At 42.3% G+C, this 21,136-nt stretch overlaps 1 protein-coding gene across 1 annotated transcript; it reads right to left on the reverse strand.

Moving 5' to 3' along the window:
* Nucleotides 1-1,193: 1,193 nt before the first annotated feature.
* On the reverse strand, nucleotides 1,194-19,915 carry SAMD7 (sterile alpha motif domain containing 7). Its single transcript, XM_002716392.6, has 7 exons — nucleotides 19,815-19,915; nucleotides 18,982-19,106; nucleotides 14,102-14,180; nucleotides 11,353-11,981; nucleotides 9,387-9,508; nucleotides 4,799-4,909; nucleotides 1,194-1,534 (listed from the first exon to the last, which is right to left on the reverse strand). The coding sequence occupies exons 1-7, from the start codon at nucleotides 19,913-19,915 to the stop codon at nucleotides 1,340-1,342; spliced, it is 1,362 nt and encodes a 453-aa protein (XP_002716438.3). The 3' UTR covers nucleotides 1,194-1,339.
* Nucleotides 19,916-21,136: the final 1,221 nt, after the last annotated feature.

Genomic DNA, 21,136 nt, shown 5'->3' on the forward strand with positions numbered 1-21,136 from the left:
CTTGGTTTGTTTTCATGTTTCATTGTTCTGAATCAAGTTACTCCAAAACTTGGTGGCTGAGAGCAACACACATTTATCACCTCACAGTGTCTGTGGGTCAGGGACCCAGGGGCAGCTGAGCTTGGGGCTTGGGCTCAGGGTGTCTCTGAGCTGCCATCAGGCTGTGGACACCCATGGCACCTTGTGATTTCCTTACCTGACTGTCAACAGCTTTTGCAAGGTCCCCTGTCCAGTCTGATCACGCGGGGCTTTCCCCAGGGCTGCCTGGGGACACGGAAGTGGCTTTCCCAAGGGCAAGTGATACCAGCACATACTGAGCCCTGGCACTCACATCCCCTGGCATCCCCGCAATGTCTTCATGGGAAAGAACTGCCACCTGGCAGCCCCCTCACAGGGAGGGATCAGGATCACACGAGAGCCTGAGTGTCCGGGACAGGGATCCTTAGGGCAGCAGGGCCATCTTACTACTACAGCTTGTTCATTTCAAAAGCAAAATTTAAAGAATAGAAAATACATCCTCATGGTTAACAATTCAAAATGCTCAAGGTGGGTACAGGGTAAGACGTCTTCCCCATAGTCCTGTCAGCTAGGCCCCTGCTTCAACAAGTTGTCAACCTTTTCTTGTTATCTTTCTAGAGACACTTGCCAGACACTGTGGTGCAACATGGGACTCTGTGGGCACAAACAGGAAGCTGCTCTCCTCGCTTCCTCTCCTTGGCCAGCTGAAGCCTGCTTGGCAGAGATAACTCCTCCCTGCCCCTGGGGTGGAGTCCCAGGTGGGCGCCATAACTTCTCATCTTCCTGTCAGATAACAAGGATGCCGCCAGGTCCAACACAGTTTCATTTCAGAAAGAAAATACTCAGTCCCGAAGTCAGCCACACTGGGAACGTCACAGCTGGGCCTGCGTTAGGCTGGCAGTCTGAGATGGGAAAAGGTGTCGGACTCGGGGTCAGCTTCTCCGGTCCTGGGCTTCATTCTACTCCCTTTTCCTCTTCTGCCTCCTTCTGCTCCCAGCCTTTGTCTCTTCAGAGGTTGTGGGTGGGAAATGAGCAAAGAAAGGTCAGGAAGGAGCTGTTACTTCAGCTTCGGCTCTTTCGTTTTCCCAACTGTAGCTTCCTTGCTGTTTGTAAATTCTTTCTTTCACTGCCAATTGCTTCCAAAGACAGGCCCATGGTCCCTTGGTGCTCCATGGTCCCTTGGTGCTGGGCTTTCTTGTAAAGTCTCCTCTAAGACAGCTCCAGAAGGGCCAGCCTCCTGCTCTCTCGTCCTCTGTCTGGCTCTGGGAAATCCTCACACACCTCTGTAATAGCCTAGACTACTTCTGTTCCTTGGTGGTTTTTAATTTCTCATGTTATCTTGCTCCATTCCCTTAGGAACTGATATCTCTTGGGGACAAGGAATGTTCAACCTTTCACTCCAGGAATTAAAATCCAAAAGAGGAGATGGATCTGCTGGGTGATCGAGTGCTTGTCTTGCATGGGTAGGAAGTGAAAGGCTTTTCTTGTAGAACAGACTTCCCATATGCTGAGATACCTTTGAAGATAAAATAATTGGAGTAATTATGAGTTCTTTCCATAACCTGTGGTTAAACAGGGCAGGGAGGAGTGGTGGGAGGCTGAGGTAATGGCATGGAGCATCTCTAAGAGCTGTGGGGGTCTCAGTTCCAGGAATTGGAGAGCTTTTCTCTCACTCAGAATCACACAGCGATTGCTGCTGTGAATCTGGGTACGAAGGTGGCCCTGTCTGCCATTCCCCTTCCCGGTCCTTCTGTGGTTCATCTGTACTCACAGTGATTTCACTCTGGGTTCACCCTCCCCCACCGGTCCCACAGGAACTCCCATCACAGTCTTCTCCAGGCTGAAGCTAAAATTATTTTTAACAATTAATTAATTAATTAATTTGAAAGGCAGAGATATTTAGATGTCTTCCAACTGCTGATTCACTCCCCAAATGTTTACAACAGCCAGGGCTGGGCAGGCCTAACCCAGGAGCTAGGAACTTAATCTGGGTTTCCCATGTGGATGGCAGGGACCCAAGTACTTGAGCCATCACCTGCTGCCTCTGGTGTATGCATTAGCAGGAAGCTAGAATTGGTAGTGGAGGTGGGACTTAAACCCAGGCACTGCAACATGAGATGAAGTTGTCCTAAGGGTATCTTAATCACTTCATAAAATGTCCAGTGCAAGGCTAGAAATCTTTAGGCAAACTTGACATATGCCTGGTGAGACATAAACAAGACTGCTCTGGGACTTTGTATTCCAACACTAAGCACTAGGCTTTAGTTGCCCATGCAACCAAGCTGATGCTGGATGGCACCCAGGCTATATTGTCAGCTCAAATCCCAAGCTGCCTCCATTCTGTCAACATATTCATATATGAGTTCTCAATTCCAGGAATGTTTTCTTCTTCTTCCATCCTTTGCCTGCATGTCCATTTCAGATCCAGCTTCTATACTTCTGTTCTGGAGGGTGAATATCCTCCTTCTCTTAAAAATATTCATTTTATTTGAAAGGCAGGGGAGGAGGAGGGAGAGAGGGAGCAAGAGACAGAGAGAGAAAGAGAGGGAGAGAGAGGGGGAGAGAGAGAGAGAGAGAGAAACTCCCACCTGTTGATTCACACCCCCCCCCCCCAAATGCCTGCAATAGCCAAGGCTGGGCCAGAACTGAATCTGGGTCTCCCATGTGGATGCCACAGACCAATCTACTTGAGCCATCATCTGCTGCCTCCCAAGGTATGCATTAGCAGGAAGCTGTTTCTGGGGGTGGAGGATCCAGGACTGAAACCAGCACTCTACTATAGGATGCAGGCATCCCAGCTTGCAGCCTAACTGCTGTGCTCCATGTCTGCCCCAGGTTTCCTTCTTGGCCATGCTTATAGTGGAATCTTGCCATCAGTGCCCATTTTGGAGATTGAGGTCTTATTATGTATTCACTGATGAACCATCTCTTGTCTGTTTACTTTCTGGAATTTCCAAGTGTTGCTCAGACTTTCAATTCTGCTGCTTCAGTTGGAGCCCTGGAAATTCCCAACCCCAAGGACTCTATCACTGTCCAGTTTGGCTGATATCTGCCACCAACTGGGCCTTCCCCCAGCACCTGTAGGAGTCCTGTGCTATTGTGCTGGAACACTACACCCAGGACATCATCTCTCAGTTGGGCTTCATGGAGATACATATATGTAAGAGATGAATATACCAAAAGTGAATGACAAATCAAAGGCAAATACATTTGATTTGAGGGAAAAAATCCCAAGAGATATCATCATAAGTATGCCAGGAGGTAAAGTATACTTACTAAACAAACAAAATTTAAAATTTAAAAATGAACATCATATTGTGTTAATGTTAATTTCTTAGTTTTGACAAGCGCAGCAGGGACTGTAAGATATTAAGAGAGAATGGGTGAACTCTGTGTACTGTTTTTGCAACTTTTCTGTATATAATATTATTCCAAAATAAAAAATGGAAACAAAAAAGAGTCAAAAGGATTATTTACATTAGAAAAAAGAACTTTATCCTAAACATTTTACATAAATAAAAATGATTTTGGAAAGACATTCTGAAATCTCAGCTCCTGACATAAATGTTTATTGTGATTAGCTGCAGTCCTGCATAAATTCTAGGACAAAGTAGCTGCTGCTTCTTGGACTCACTTTTAGGAAGCTCATTCTTCCAATAAGTAATTATTGACCTAGTATGAGTCTTGTATGTTCTGAGGATACATCATCCCACTGAATACATAAAGATTCTTTTCCTCATGGAATTTACATTCTAGTAGGATGGATAAAATCACAATAAATACTGAATACAACAAACAAGTAAATTACATTGCATGCTTGAAGGTGATAAGTGTTATGGGAGGAAAAACAGAGCAGGAAAATGGTTATCAGGAGTGTGCCTGGGAGGAGTGTAGCTGAGTAAAGATGAAGATGAGGGAATAGAAATGAGGCTATTGAAGGAAGAGCACCCTAGGTGGGGAACAGCAGCAGCAGTGGGAAGGCCCTGAGATGCAGCAAGCCCAGAGTGCTTAAGGAGCAGATAGGGCCAAGTGAGCAAGTGCAGAATTAGCAAGAAGGAAAGACATGGAAGACAAGACCAGTAAGGTGAGCTGGTGTTAAAAGGGGAGGAACACAAATGATATAGGACTTTGGTTTTTGATTCTGAAGGAAATGGGGAGCTATTTCAGGGTTTTGAGCAGAAAAGTAACATGGTCTGCTTATGGATTAATGAGATTATTTGTTGTATTTTTATATAGAGTCTGGTGGATTAGGGTTAGAGGGGAAGAGACAGATTTGCCATCTTCCGGTTCACTCCCCAAAGGGCCACAATGGCCAGGGCTGGACCAGGCTAAAGCCAGGAACCCAGAACTCCACCTTAGTCTCCCACCTGGTTGATAGAGCCATCCTCCCAGGCACACTAGCAGAGAACTAGATGCGAAGTAGAACAGCCTGGACTTAAACTGGCACTGTGATATGGATGCTGCCTGATAAAACCGGCAGCATAAACTGCTGCACCACAATGCTGCCCCTCATTTGGATTGTAAAAAGACCTAGCTGTTAAACATTTGCCAGCACAACACTGCCTACAGCTTTCCCATTTATATCCAAGAGTGTGTACCAGCAGCCCATCCCCATGTCTCCAGCTTCCACTACTTCTAGCAAGTCCCCAGCCACAGGGAGGAAAAGCTTAAATGAAAGAGATTAAATAAATGTTATTTATATTACAAAAAGACAAAAATATCATTTTTCTTTTAAACTTCACACCATTAATACATATTTCATTTTATCAAATCACCATACCTGCGATTGAATTTTTAATGCTGGTCCTAGCTTTAGTCCCATGGTGCCTCGAAGATGCTCCTCTGTGAGTAGTGGCAAAGTCTCCCCATCAATCGCATGGTCTTTAAATACCTTATTAAACACAAAATGTGTTAACCTCGTCCAAACGTCCTTTTTTAAGTGCTTGTTTCACATACAGATATTTCAGTCTTGGGGGAAACAAGTTAAGCCTGCTTGAGGATGACACAAAGAATTCATAAGACTTTCTACGTTTAGTTCTCTTTTCTGTGCTTCCAGAAGTGCACTGTTTGTGCTCATTAGTAACCCTGGCAGTGATGTATAATGCTGTGTTTACAGAACTCACTCCCACCTGGAATCATCATTATTCAAGAGCAGGGCCCCTGTCTTCTTTACCAGTGTAGCCCAAATGCAAAGGCTGTTGTTAAATGGTGGAAAGTACAAAGTAAACATTGCAGGCTGAATCAATCACTGGGCAAACTACTCTGAGTGAAGGCATGTGGGTCAAATTGTCACAGACGAGTGTCTTCCCTCCCATCTACAGGTGTGGTGTCTTCTGTCCACGGCCTTGGTGACTGGTCAAGGGAGGACCCAAGTGAGCAGTGTCACCACTGGATCTTTCCAGCAGCCTCTTTGTTCTGACTCTTTCTTGGAGGTGACCACGCCTTCCTTTCTTCCAGAAGCTAGGAAGTCTGCAGGTGGACAGAAGCTGCAGGCAGGTCAAGAGGTGGATACAAACTGGACTGACAGACAGAAAATAACTTCATGAATTCCTACTTCAACTGGAGGACGATTCTGTGTTCACTGGTGAGCTTTCTCCACCCTCCTCAAATTTAGACCCTAAGAAGTCCTCTTTCATTTTCAGCAAATCATATAGCTTCCTACTTTATATAGAAAAGAACAGAAAAGAGAAAGAAGCTACTAGGTAGGAATTCCTTCTTATTCTGAGGAATGAACCTAAAATCTTACATATACATACATTTTTAATAATTTATTTTAGAGCAAGCATATTTTATCTGCAGGCTTCTTACTTACAACAAACAGTGCTGCAGAATCTCCTGAATGTTCCTAAATAGGTGAGTCGCCAACCTGTTCTACCTATCTATTTAAAGTTAAACGATGGGTGTTGTGGGTACTGTGGTTAAGCTGATGCTTGGGATGCTGTGTCCCCTGTCAGAGTGCCTGGGATAGAGTCCCACCTCTGCTTCTGATACGAGTTCCTGCTAATGTGCCTGGGAGATAGCAGGTGATGGTCAAGGTACTTAGTTTCCTGCCACCCACATGGGAGACCTGGATGGAGTTCCTGGCTTCTGGGATTGGCCTGGAATCCTTACAAAGAGAAGAGTAATGAGGTAGGATTGCCACCATAAATACACTTTCCATACATTTACATCAGCACTCCTTTCCCAGCCGTGACTCTTGTGGGCATCTGGGGAAGTGACTCAGCAGACGGAAGATCTCGCTCTGTCTCTGTTTCTCCCTTTCTCACTTCACCTTTCAAATAATTAAATAAATAAATATTTTTGAAAGAATTCAGGGCTTTGGGTTTCTATTTTCTTTTTTCTCTGAATTTCTTTTTCTGCTTACAGGAGGCGGGTGGTTGGAGGTTGCTGAGCAGGTAGCTAAGGCAGAGGTGAAGAGGACAGAGGGGTGTAACTCTGACTAGCTCCAGGGCTTTGGTGTGGCCCACTTAAAGATGGGCTGTGGGACAGGTGTTTGGGGCAGCTGTTTAGACACAGCTTGGGACACCCACATCCCAGATCAGAGTGACTGGCTTTGATCCCATCTCTGTTTCCAATCCTAGCTTCCTGCTAATATGTATCCTGAGAGACAAAAGGTGACGGTTCAAGTACTGGGGTCCTATGCAGGAGACCTGAATTGAGTTCTGGGTTCCTGGCTTCACCCTTGACTGTTGTGGGCCTTTGGAGAGTAAACCAACAGATAGAAGCTCTCTCTCTGATCCTCAAATAAGTGAAAATTAATATATACATTTTTTAAGAAAATAAAGGGGGGGGGGCGTTGCTGTAGCATAGGGGGTAAAGTCACCACCTGCAGCGCCAGCATCCCATATGGATGCTGGTTTGAGTCCCACTGCTCCACTTCCAATCCAGCTCTCTGCTATGGCCTGGGAAAGCAGTGGAAGACAGCCCAAGTCCTTGGGCCCCTGTACCTGCATGGGAGACCCAGAGGAGGCTCCTGGCTCCTGAGTTTGGATTGGTGCAGCTCCGGCCAGTTGTGGCCATCTGGGGAGTGAACCAGCAGATGGAGGATCTCTCTCTCTCTCTCTCTCTCTCTCTGTCTCTGCTTCTCTGTAACTCTGCCTTTCAAATAAGTAAATAAATCTGTAAAATAATGTAAAAAATAGAGGCTATGTTGCTTCAGGGCTATCACTCCCAGTGCTCCCCACTGCATCAGGGGGTTCTCCCCATTTCTGTATGTAACAGCAGGGCGTATGCACAGCAGAGTAGTGGCATCTTGCAGTTGATATCACCTGCAATAGCTTGGAGGAAGTAGACTTTAATGAGGAAACAAAAGCCAGACATGATCCTAAACACATCTGAGAAATACCTAGAAATAACTGCTTTCACTTGGGGTGGGAAAGGGGCACTGACATCTGTGAGGTGAGGAGTCAGTGGACTGTCATGGGACATTTGGGATGATAACTAGGAAATGCATGTAACATTACTTATCATGAGGGCAGTGATTATAAACTACACGTTTATGACTATAGGTCACTGGCTGACAAAGAATAACCAGAATTCAAGCAAGCTCAGTACACCAGACTTCAGCAGTCACATGCTTGTTACCCGGGAGGTTCTTTGTCTCTGTGTTATTGGAACTTAGTAACTTCTTTGCACCAGTGGCTGATGTGGCACTCGACAGTGGTACAGACATGTTTGAAAAATGCATAATGACTACTACAAGATAATAAGGGTATACCCACTTATAGGAGAAATTAGCACAAATTTTTTTACCAGGCTGTGCAAAAAGACAAAAAATGGATGACCTAAGGAACATAATTTGCCTCAGAAGTAATTTGATGTTCTGCTCTTGCTAGAATATAATGAGCTAATGATGAAATTAGCATGTATTGAGTACTTAACCAGGTGCCAGGCACTTGCTAATGCTCACAATCATCCTTTGAAAATGAATTATCACTATCACCCACATTCTATAGATGAAAAACTGAGGCACAGAGAAGAGTGGCAACTTGTCCCAGGTTACACACACACACAGTGGAAAAGCCAGGTTTTGACTTTGTATTGCCTGGCTTCAGAAGCCATACTCTTAGTTACTATTCTATACAGCTTTTCCATAAGTTCCATAAATAGAATTTTTAAAAAGAAAGGAAATAAGAATTCAAAATGTTGTGCTGTAGGAAAACACTTCACAAAACTGAGTTCTGAAAAAAATCAGCTATAAAATCAGTTAATTGTGATACAGTTAAACCATAATGTCCTTTTGTTGTTTTAGCATGCAAACCAAAGATAATGAGACCACATTGAGCAGATACTTTGTTGCTCAGAATTGTGTTACTGAATCACTCAAAAAAGAAAGTTATATGCATGAAAATGGAGTTGTGGCATAAACCTCAAAAAGTTACCGATCCTTGATTATTGTCACCAATTTTCCCATATGAGTGAGACTAGTTTTCTCTCCAACTGTTCTGAAAGTCCACTATAACTTACCTACCAAATTGAATTATGTGTGTCTGCATTTTTATGTATGTTCTAGCATAAACATGGATCCTCAAAATAGTTAATTTTCTACTTCTCCATTCTATCACTTTCTTGTCCTACTAAGAATGAAGTAGACATTTCTATAACTTAAGGAACAGCCTCAAACTTGATGTGGAAGAATGTGCTCTAAAGCTGTAGATGAACAGGGAACATAGTAGACATTCTTCATTCTTTTTGGATGTTTAGCCTCTGAATTTCCCTCTAATTCTGGGAGAATCCCTACTTTTCAGGACTCTTGATGGCACAGAAGCTAAAGCTGGACACTGACTTTCTCAGCCTCTTCTGATGGTGGGGTATGGGCTCATGATCTAAGCTCTACCAGCCAGGGGCACCTGTTCCAGAGGAGACAATGACATAAAAAGGGGAATGAGTAGGAATCCTCTCTGGGGACAAAATGCAAGTCTGACAAAACTCACCAAGCAGGTTACACAATTCAAGCTGGCTGGCTTCTCTGGTTTGGCTGTCACTTGTCCCTCACAGGATCACATGTTTGGAGTTTGGATGCAGCGTGGTGATGCAGGGCTGATGGAATCTTTGAGAGGGAGGGTAGTGGGAATTCCTTAGGTCACTGGGGGCACTGCCCTAGGAGATGAATACTAGTCTCCTGGAGTGAGTTCTGATGTTTTAAAAGCCTGAGTTTGACCCCAGGGTCTCTGCCTTTTCGTTTCCAAGTGAGATCCTTCCTTTCACATTGCCATCTGTGCTGCTGTGACTCACACAACAGGGCCCTTGAACCTCCAAAATTGTGAGCTAAACAGATCTCTTTCTTTTTTTATAAAGTTAACCTACCTCGGGCATTTCATCATAGTGATGATCACATACTTTTATGAAAAGACTAAAATACAGATCACCTGAGCATAGTGTGAACAACCGGGAAGGTTGCTGATGAAGTTGTGCACATCGTCCACTGTCCATTTCTGAATATCTGCATCCAAACACAGATGTTCTCTGATTGTAACAAGTGCCTGGGTTCCTTGGAAATGGAAAGAAGATTATTTGGTGATATAAAAATTTCCAGGGACAGTTCGGAGCACAGGTTACATTAACTGTCTCGTATTCTGTCACCACAGCATGTTCCCTGAAACTGATGTGTGAACTCCCTCAGAGATATGACATTACTGGGAGATAGTTCCTAAAAGCTTAGCTACCTTGTTTTTCTTACTCCCCTCTAAAAGGATTTTTAAAGGCAGCATTATGGTAAATGAACAAAGAAATTCTAGATTTATGCAACCTCCTCCCAGGTTCCAACAGAAATGTTCTGTGGGTTTCATTCTCCAAATTAACACTACCACATTCCACGGCATTTTGTGATGACTATACTCTCTGGGTGATGCAAGAATTTTGTTGCACCTATATCAAAATAACAAATTAACACTTTGCAGGGAGGCAGTTGTATAGAGGCTAAAGAACACACACTCCAAAATTCCTGTGCCTTAAAATATTTTTACCTAAAGAAGTTCTAGGACGCTAAACAGCATGTATGTTTTCAGGTTTGTGTGTTCACTCTTTCAGGTTCAAAGGTATCACAACTGTAAGTATGACGGAAGACAATGCTCCTGATTAACTGTTGATTTTTTCCCCCACACTTAAGTGCAAGGGAGTGAAAATTTATACTATAAATCAAGAAGTCATCCTATTTTGTGTTAAAAAAAACTAATAGTAAATTAAATGAAAATTTAAGTGAAAAATTCTGGTAGATTTCCCAATACTTCCTTATACTTACTTTCTCAGCCTTGGTTGAAAACTCTCTTTTTTTTTTTTAACTTTTATTTAATGAATATAAATTTCCAAAGTACGATTTATGGATTACAATGGCTTCCCCCACATACCGTCCCTCCCACCCACTACCCTCCCCTTTCCCACTCCCTCTCCCCTTCCATTCACATCAAGATTCATTTTCGATTATCTTAATATACAGAAGATCAGCTTAGTATACATTAAGTAAGGATTTCAACAGTTTGCTCTCACACAGAAACATAAAGTGAAAAATAATAGATGATTTTTTTTTAAATGATGATGAAATCAGATCAGACCTATTGTCATGTTTAATCCCAGTGAGAGTCAAGTTGGGAGTTGATAATTTCTTTTTTTTTTTTTTTTTTTTTTTTTACAAAGGATCAGTTTAGTATACATTAAGTAAAGATTTCAACAGTTTGCACCCCCTTAGAAACACAAAGTGAAATATATTGTTTGAGTACTCGTTATAGCATTAAATCTCAATACACAGCACATTAAGGACAGAGATCCTACATGAGGAGTAAGTGCACAGTGACTCCTGTTGTTGACTTTACCAATTGACACTCCTGTCTATGGCATCAGTAGTCTCCCTATGCTCCAGTCATGAGTTTCCAAGGCTATGGAAGCCCTCTGAGTTCTCCGATTCTTATCTTGTTTAGACAAGGTCATAGTCAAAGTGGAGGTTCTCTCCTCCCTTCAGAGAAAGGTACCTCCTTCTTTGAAGACCTGTTCTTTCCACTGGGATCTCACTCGCAGAGATCTTTTGCCAGAGTGTCTTGGCTTTCCATGCCTGAAATACTCTCGTGGGCTTTTCAGCCAGATCCGAATGCCTTTAGGGCTGATTCTGAGGCCAGAGTGAAAACTCTCTTAATTAGCATTACATAAATAGAGGCTAGTTTCATTGATACAGCTTATTAGATCTGATGTAATGAAGTGACTTTAAGAAGAGGTAATTCCAAACAGGATTAAGAGAATGAAGGGTAAAAAGAGGCACGATGGTCACATAGAGGCACTATGCAATAACTCAAGGACTGGCATTCTTTGGTTCACAAGGACTGCTAATGGCCCCTGGACACCCACCTGGCAGAGCCGCTGGAGGAACTGCAGGACAAGCCCCATTCCTTTCCCCACAGACTGCAAAGATCTGCTCTGAAGTCTTCTCTTTCCCACCATCCCAGGCCTTTGCTTCCAGGGGAGCCGCCTGGGATCCCCAGGGATTCCTGTGAGTGGGCTCAAGCTCTCCACAGGTACTGGAAAGAGCACTCAGCGGCTTTTCATGGATTTCATTTGACTTCTGATTGTCATGCGCTGCAGTTTCCAGGTCTTTTGCATACTCAGTCTCTTCATAGGGACTTGCAGGAATCTGGCCTAGGATTTTTTCCTCTGCTTGAGTTGTGGAACTCTGAGTATCACTGTCTAGAACTTTCTGATTCTCCGTGCCTCTTCTGAGTCGACGGCATTTCTGTCCCCAGCTGTCTATAAAGTGTGGGCCGGTTGCCACCAGCATGGGGTTTTCCTGAAGGTTTCTGAAGGTGCTTCTGTGAAAATGCAGGTCGCTGGCAGGGTGCACACTCCGGCTGTGATAGGCAGCCAGGCCAGCTGGGAGACCAGAACCATACAGCAATGGTACACCTAGGCCTGCTAGCCCCTTAGGACTAACTTTTTCCATTCTCCTTTGCTGGTAAATAGCATACATTTCCATTTCTGTCCTAAAATCAAAACAAGATGTTTTATGCAACCTAAGAAAAACCATTAGAAATATTATTTTAATGGCCCCTTGTCTTTCCTAAGATAGCACTGCTATTTTTTCCTGCATCCCACACTGCTTCTCTGAAGTCTGATCAATGGAAACATGAATCCCCACAAAGCCAATGGGGAAGCAGAGTTTGGCATTGGATCTGAAGGTGAGGGGTTTGGCTGAATATCACCATGGAAGTTCAAGGCCAGTCTTTAGAACATAACCTCTAATAGGGAAAGTTTAGAAGGGATGGGGTAATAGGACAGGTTAATATCTTGCCAGAGATTAATCTTCAAAGAAATTAAAGTACAGGGAAGAAGTTTAAAACCCTGCAGTAAAATCTGAGAGGGACTCAGGAAAGATAACCAGTCAACCCCAGTCTCAACAGTTATAAATCAATGTAAGTGGCTGGGAAAGGTGAACAGGGCTAAAGACCTGTTGGTGCTTTTGTTTACCTCATTTTAAATAATTTTTAAACATTTATTTTCATTTCATTTGAAAATCAGGGAAAGAGATGAGATCTTTCACCTGCTGGTTCCCTGACCAAATGCCCACAATGGCCATGACTGGGCCCGGCCAAAGCCAGGAGCCCTGAACTCAATCTGGGTCTTGCACGTTGGTGCCGGGGACCCAAACCCTTAAGCCATCACTGCTGCCTCCCAGGCTGTGCATCAGAAGGAAGTTGTATCTGAAGCAGAGGAGCGGAGACTCAAACTAGGTGCTCTGGTATGGGGTACAGACATCCCAAGTGATGTCTCAACTGCTGAGCCAGAGGCTGCTCTTGCTTCTTTCACTTTGCTTTTGGTCATCACCTGAACCCTTTAGTGTTCAGTGACAAGAAAATTGACTCTAAGCCTTCTCTCTCCCTAGGCCACACCCTAGACATTAGTGTTTGCTTTCCTTGTCACTGGTGGCCACTGTTAAGCCGAATGGGGTTGTCTGGGCTCCGGTGGTATAGTCTGAAGTGAGGTTGGAAAAATTGGCTGCTGCCTTTTAGCAAGTTTGAAGTTGTTTTAAACAGAAATGCCAATGTGAATTTCGGAGGAATCACAAGGCATTTAATTAGGGAACACTGTCAAACTACTGTAATCTGTAGACTCCTACCACTATTACCTTTATGGTGTGGTTTCTCATCTCCTTTTTAATCCTTAAAAAACCTGTGAATACGTTTATTTTTGTAATCTGCCTGAAATGCTTTCTGTACATAATCAGGGTGTGTGTGTGCACACATGTGTATTCAAGTATTATATAGATACACTTATTAATTTGTCTTGTCAAAAAAAGAAAAAAGAAAAAACAAGACAATTTGTCTTATCTAAAAGAATACTTCAGAAAGTTCATGGAAAATTGAATTAAAATGTGAGTTGATGTTGGTACAGAAAAATTTTGAAATCTGCAAATGAGGAGTACTCAAAAAATTCACAAAAATCTTAATCATGAAACACACACACACACACACACTGCATGCTCCAATTTCTGAGTCTTTTGCATCGTCATCCTCTCCATAAGGAACTGCTTGAGTCTGGCCTAGGATTTTTTCCTCTTGCATTTTCGAACTCTCAGGATCACTGTCTAGAACTTTCTCATGCCCTGTACTTCTTGAGTTGATGACAATTCTGCCTCCCAGCTTTCCATAAAGAGTGATCTGGTTGCACGCACATATATACATAACAAATGAATAAATGAAAAACAGATTGGATAGAAAATAAATAAAATTTGGGATGGGTGTTTGGCACAGAGGTTAAGACACCACTTGGGACACCTGCATCCCGTGCCTGTGTTCAAGACTGAGCTCCACTGCTGATTCTAGCTTCCTTGCTAATGTGTACCCTAGGAGACAGCAAGTGATCCTCAAGTACTTGGGTCCCTGCTACTGCATTGGAAACCTAGATGGAGTCCAGGTCTCCTGGCTTGAGCATGGTCCTACCCAGCTGTTGCAGACATTTGGATAGTGAGCTAGCAGAATTCTCTGTGTCTGTCTCTCTCTCAGTGTATATATCTTTGATTTTCAAATAAATAAATAAATAAATAAATAAAAATTAAAAAAAAAATCCTTATAGAAAAATAAGGAAAACAACACTGTTAAGTTACCTGGCAGTATGACGCCTTTGGGTCATTTCATTCCTTCTGGTCACTGCCTTTACAGATTCAGATGGTAAAATGCCCCAACCTTAAAAAAAAAAAAAAAAAAAAAAAAAAAAACACACACACACACACAAAGAAGAAACAAAACAAAACAAAACAAAAATCATGATCCACAAATTAAAACCATGCATTTGACTACAGTAAGGTCAAATATAATGATTTAAACAATATCTGTGGGCCGGCGCCATGGCCCATAGGCTAATCCTCCGCCTTGCGGCACCGGCACACTGGATTCTAGTCCCGGTCGGGGTGCCGGATTCTGTCCCAGTTGCTCCTCTTCCAGGCCAGCTCTCTGCTGTGGCCAGGGAGTGCAGTGGAGGATGGCCCAAGTGCTTGGGCCCTGCATCCCATGGGAGACCAGGAGAAGCACCTGGCTCCTGCCATCAGATCAGCGCGGTGCGCCAGCCGTGGCGGCCATTGGAGGGTGAACCAATGGCAAAAGGAAGACCTTTCTCTCTGTCTCTCCTTCTCTCTCACTGTCCACTCTGCCTGTCAAAAAAATAAAAAAAAAAAATAAAAAAAAATAAACAGTATCTGCAAAACAAAAGCATCTGAGCACAGTGTTAGAAGTGTTATTAGATTGGCCGGCACTGTGGCTCACTTGGCTAGTCTTCCGCCTGCGGCACCAGCACCCCAGATTCTAGTCCTGATTGGGGCGCCAGATTCTGTCCCGCTTGCTCCTCTTCCAGTCCAGCTCTCTGCTGTGGCCTGGGAAGGCAGTGGAGGATGGCCCAAGTGCTTGGGCCCTGCACCCGCATGGGAGACCAGGAGAAGCACCTGGCTCCTGGCTTCAGATTGGCGCAGTGCGCAGGCTGTAGCAGCCATTTGGGGGGTGAACCAACGGAAAAGGAAGACCTTTCTCTCTGTCGCTCTCTCTCTCACTGTCTAAATCTGCCTGTCCAAAAAAAAAAAAAAAAAAAAAGAAATGTTATTAGATCATTGCCACTCAGTTTCTTAGATTCATTTTGGTGATAACTGATAAATGTTAGGTAATTTTTGATTTCTTTGATTAACTGTTGGTCTAACATCTGGTGACAATTTCTTGTTGTGTAGGAGCTGTAAATCAATCTCCTGGCCTCTTGCTTTTTGTTTATTTTTGTCTTTAAATTCTACTTATTTAATGGGGCACAGAGTGAGGTGTTTTCATAAATGTACACATTGCTGAATGATTGAATCCAGTTAAGTAACTTATTCATGTTTTTTTTTGTATGGAAAGAACATTTAAGGCCCCCTTTTTCCAAGGTAAAAAATGTAGCACACAGTGCACTGTTACCAACTGTAGCCTCACGCTATAGAGTGGCTCTCCAGAGCCAATATCTCCTATCTAACAGAAGCTCTGCCTCCTTCAATGGACACCTCCTCACTGCCTGCCTCCCTTCATCTACTGCTCTTGAAGTAAAAATTTATAGGTTTTTTTGGGGGGAGGTAGAAGAGGAAACAGTTGACTTTTTTTTTTTTTTAAAAAAGAGTACTTCTTGATGTATAGAAATCCTAGAAAGAAATGCAATGAGGCTTTAAGTAGATAACGCTACACAAATTGCTCAATGCACACTTCAGTATATCTAAGGTGGAATTATTTTTTCAGAAGGATTTTTCTGGAATTTCTGGCAGCAATTCCATCCTTCTGCTCATGTCAGCCTTCCAAAGTATCTTACAATAATGGCGGCAGCACACAATTTTTAGGCTCTGCTCTTGCCTGGCATACAACTTGATGCTGTGTTGATTTTCCCCTTTTCTGGCCTCATAATGCACTCACAGCATACCTTGGTGCTTTCCAAACCACCTATCATGTAGGACTAGTTTTAGTTATTTTCTCTTTACCTTTCTAACCCATCAGCAAACAATTCTTTATAAAATACAAGAAAATGACTTTCTAGGAAATGGAAATGAAAACAAGGGAAAATAGAAGCACATTTTAAAAATTATTGGATTAACAGACTTAAAATTACCCTGTCAAATGGCTGTACCATTGTCTAAGCCCTTCCTCTCTCTTGTGTGTATAAATCCTTACAGACAACAACTACAGACTACATCATCAAAGTGGTATGTGCACAAAATATACTCAGTTATACACTGTTGCAGTGGATGATATTTTTTCTTGTGTAAATTTGCTCTCCTTAGTAAGAGTAAGCACCATGAGGGCAAAGCTATTTCTTATACTCACTTAGCACCAAGCTAGCAAAGCTCATTAAATTCCTCCTAATAATCTATCTTGAAATAAACCATATTTTTTTAATGAAATTCTTTGTAGTTTGTAGATTCTGAGACTGGATGATGTGACCTATGGAAAGTCTTCTAACTCTAAAGGTTTTTATAGTCCAGTGGCTTCAAGATACTCTTTGGGATAACTGGCACACATGAAATTGCCAAGCACGGCACTGCGTGTGATACAGATAAAGTTCATATGGAAAAGTCCAGTTTAGGGGACATAATACTAATTCCCAGATGCTAGCAATCTCTGAAATCTGGACTCACTAAATCCATTCTAAGGTTCTTTCTCTCTCCCAAATAGGTGACACCAAATAATAAAACACCAACCTTCACTGCTAGTTAAGCTGTACTAATTCACTCCCTGCTATCCCCATGTTAGATCCCATGTTAGCTCCTGTTCTGCTTAGTGGCTCAGTTTCTGCAGTACTGAGGCGCTAACTTGCTCCTGCTATTCTGACACTTCAGCCTTAAAGCAAGAGACCTATGTCCTTGCCTGTCAGTTTATCCAAATATTGGCAGCTGATGGGTTCTTCATGACGGAGAGTGGCTCTCTGATTCAGCAATGAAACTATTTTACTAGTCTATTGATTTGTGGCCTTTAAAGCTGAGCTACAGATTACTGGATTCTTACTGGCAGATGGGCTTCCATCCAGCATTTGCTATGGGCAATGCCTCCTTTGGTTCTTAGACTACTCCACTGGGTAGGTCTAGTTTCAAATCCAACAAGGGCTACATTCCTTGGATGCTCACTCGTGTTGCAGTTCAATGGTTCCACGTCCTGTGGTAGGCAACTTGCTCAAATTGAGGCAGGCACTCTGTTCACTGGCCCAGGCACAAATCCTATTTTCTACTTGTGTTCGGGTTTTCACTCACATCATTCCTATGTAGTAAGAGTTGTTGGAGTTGCAGACCAGGGACAGAAACTCATGAATCTAGTTCAAGGGAGATAAGATCTTCAGTGTTGTAAGAAAACTCATCTCCTGACTGTTCTTGATCTCTACCAGTCATGCTTTCATCAACAAAACTTTGCTCAAATTGCTCTTATTAAGATCACTAACGATCTCCACAAAGCACTAAATCTAATGCTGTGTTCTCAGTCCTCCTCTCACTTGCTCTATGCGTGGCTTACTAGACAAAGTTGCTCACTTTCTAAGACTCTTTCTTCCCATGGCTTTCAGGCCACCATATTCTCTTGGATTCTTCCCCCGCTCACTGATTTGCTCTGTCCCTTTCTCATTCTGCCTCATCTTCTGGACTCACCCCAAAGAAGATCTTATGTAGTCTCATGCAAGCCTATGACTTCCAAAGCTGTGTCTCCAGAAGTCCTCCCTGAACTTCAGCTGTCTTCCTGACTGGCTGGCTGCATCTCAAGTGCACTGTGAGCAAGCTAAGTCCCTGATCTCTCCCTCTCCCTCTCCCCATGAACTCTGTTCCTCCCACAGTCTTCCTTAACTCAGGGAATAATGACTCCACCTTTCTGATTACTCAGCTCCAAATTTCTGGTATCATTCTTAATATAATGGTACTTCAGAAAATTTTGTGGAAAAGTTGAATTTAAGGATAAATTTATTTTTGATGCAGAAAACTTTCTAAATTCATGCATGCTTTTCATAATATGCATCTCCATGAGATTTTTAAAGAAATTACATATATAATTTCAAAATTGTTTCCACCAAAATAAACATTTATTATTTAGAGATTTATTTATTTATTCGAAAGGCAGAGTTACGCACACACACACACACACACAGAGCGAGGGAGAGAGAGAGAGAGAGAGAAAGAAAGAGAGAGAATGGCTGCAATGGCTGGGGTTAGGACAGGCTGAAGCCAGGAGCCAGGAGCTCCATTTGGTCTCCCCAGATGGAGTGGCAGGGATCCTCTGCTGCTTTCCCAGACATGTTGCAGTTGGCAGCTTAACCTGCTGTGCTACACCCAGTACCTCCATTAGGCCCTCCCTCCATTATGTTTTTGAAACACTCTCCTACCTCTTTCACCTTCCAGATTCAAACTGAAAAGATCCTATTGTTTCTGCCTGCTGTGAAAATAATTATAGACTCCACCACTCCTTACTACTCCTACTGTTACCACCCAAGGTCACACCATCATAGCCTTTTGACTAATTAAATAGGCTGTTAACTCCTATCAGTTTATCCCAAGTACATTAAACCTATCAAGTCTGTTCTCATCTCAGCAGTTAAACTGCTCTTGGAAAAATAAGATCCAAACCACCCCACTCCTTTCTTGAAGTCCTCCTTTTTACTCAGAAAGAAAGCCAAGTTCTCAGTATAACATATCAGGCCCCATATAAACTGCTCCAAGCCCATTAACACTCAGATCTCATTTCCTCCTAAGCTCATTAGTTCCTCATGTATAGATTAGACAGTAACACTGCCACTCTTCATGTTATTGAGGAGAAGATTGTGTTCAGAGAAATTCAGCAACTTACATTTGGTCACACAGGGATGGCACCACAATTTGAACCTTGTAGAAAATACAAGCATAACCAACACACAGTTCTACCTCTAAAGTCTAGCAGAAAAATGAGAAAAGTGTAACACAGTCATCCAGATCACAGTGGCTCCACAGGATGAGATCCAAACATCTATTTTCCATACCTGAGTAGAGATGATTAGACAACATACTTGGCATATTTGTGTTTGGTAGAACAGAGGATCCAAATTGGGAAGGAACACAAAACTGTCTCAGGTCAGTTGGTGCTATAGTGGAAGGCAATATATCTCTAGGAGAAAAAAAAAATGATATTGCACTAGGTAAAATGAGGACAGAGTTACACAAAATTTCTGATTCTTAGACAGTGAGGTTTATTTACTTGTTTATTTTTATTTGAGACACAAAGAAAGATCTCCCACCCCCTGATCCACTATGACTGAAAATAGAAGCTGGGAACTCAATCCAGCTCTTCTATGTGGTTGACATGGACCCAATTATTTGAGCCGTCACTGCTGCCTCACAGGGTCCACATTTATTTTGTCAAACTCCAGTGATCTCTACAATTCAAACTTTATTGTTCACATTGCATGAACAAGAATAAATGGATCTTATTTTTTCTCATAAAGTCAAAAAATTCTACAGAAAAGAATTGTTCTATCACAAGAAATATAGGTTACCCAAATATGATGGACTTCACTGCCCTGTTCTCTTTCATAAGTAGAAGTAGTAACCCCCCAATATGACTGTATTTGGAGACAGGGCCTTCAAGGAGGGGATTAACATTAGAGGAGCTCTAAGGGCAGGGCCCCCACCTGAAAGAACTTGTGTCCTTTTAAGCAGAGGAAGAGATACTAGATCTCTCTCTCTAAACACACACACACACACACACACACACACACACACATTGTGGCTTTAAAGCAACAATGAGGTTAATATTCCAAAACTTAATGATTATCCATTATTTCCTCGATGAGACCATTACATTGGAAAGAAATACCTGTCCACAATTGGAGGTCCAAATGGTGAGGGAACCAGTGGGATCCTCTGCTGCCCAGAAGCTGTCAATAGAGGGTTTACAGCCATCGTGGGATTCGTCATCAATATCTCTCACCACTGATTGAGTTCTAAAATGAACCAGATAAGTGTATCAACAAATAATCCCACGTTTTGAGACCTATTTGAATTCTTGAAAACCCTTTGCATTTTTTCCAACACTTGGGAATGCTACCTACACCAAGTTTTCAGTTATGCAAAAACCCTCCATAGCAAGCACCCAGACACAACCATAGAATTCGGTGTCTTATAATTATGCCCTTGGAATCTGCTGAAAGTCCACAGATAAGATCATATAATACTACAAACAATAATAAAAAATAAACTAGGCTTGTAAGATTCCAGAAACAGAGGCTGGTGCTGTGGCTTAGCAGGTAAAGCTGCCGTCTGCAGTGCCAGCATCCCATATGGGAGCCAGTTCAAGTTTTGGATGCTCCTCTTCTGATCCAGCTCTCTTCTGTGGCCTGAGAAAGCAGAAGGTGGCCCAAGTCTTTGGGCCCCTGTACTCACGTGGGATACCAGGAAGAAATTCCTGGCTCTTGGCTTTGGACTGGCATAGCTCTGGCCGTTGCGGCCATCTAGGGAGTAAACCAATGGATGGAAGTTCTCTCTCTCACTCTCTCTCTCTCTGCCTTTTCAAATAAAGTGAATAAATCTTTTAAAAAAAGGTTCCAGAAACATACATAAACTTCCTTTCTTACAACTTGTTTTGATTTTTATATTTCTAGAGGTACAAATGCAAAAATTTTCCTGTATGTTCAATCTTTGGAAAAGTAGTTCCATTTGGTTGATAATATTGAAACAGAAAAGGAGAGAAGAGAATCTTCATAATGGTTAAAAATATATCTAGTTAGGATGGCTTCAAAAAGACTATATGAGACTATATTTAATTAGAACAGGTGACCAAATTATATCAAAGCTTCCATAAACAGAAGTATTCATATGCATGCCTTCAGAACCTACTGATCAGAAAAAAATAACAACTGTTCAAGAGATAATATTTTGCTTTATGTTTTTGTTAATTATTAATATCCTTTGAATAATTTCAAATGCCAAATACTAGTGAAAGAGATAACTTTAACCGCTTTCTTCTTTCTTTGTTATATTCCTATGTGCATATTTGACCTAATTTTTAAGTTAATTCATATATGTGGTTTAAAACTACAATGTAATGGTATTTAAATATGTATGAGTAAAAAACAAATAAATAAACATTCAATCACTTCTTCAGTTTCTTTTTCAAATCTAAACCTACTGATCAAATTA

This window comes from Oryctolagus cuniculus, chromosome 4 (assembly GCF_051225735.1).
Source record: "Oryctolagus cuniculus isolate XC-2025 breed Fujian yellow rabbit chromosome 4, ASM5122573v1, whole genome shotgun sequence".
NCBI classification, from domain to species: Eukaryota; Metazoa; Chordata; class Mammalia; order Lagomorpha; family Leporidae; genus Oryctolagus; species Oryctolagus cuniculus.

What these genes read in the sequence shown, in the direction of transcription:
- SAMD7 (XM_002716392.6), bottom strand. Translation starts at nt 19,915, where the DNA reads ATGACGAATCCCACGATGGCTGTAAACCCTCTATTGACAGCTTCTGGG. An exon ending in GGACCTCCAATTGTGGACAG is followed by an intron (nt 19,107 to 19,814) that starts GTATTTCTTTCC and finishes TTTTTCTCCTAG; the next exon opens with AGATATATTGCCTTCCACTA. An exon ending in TCCTCCAGCGGCTCTGCCAG is followed by an intron (nt 9,509 to 11,352) that starts GTGGGTGTCCAG and finishes TCCATTTCCAAG; the next exon opens with GAACCCAGGCACTTGTTACA.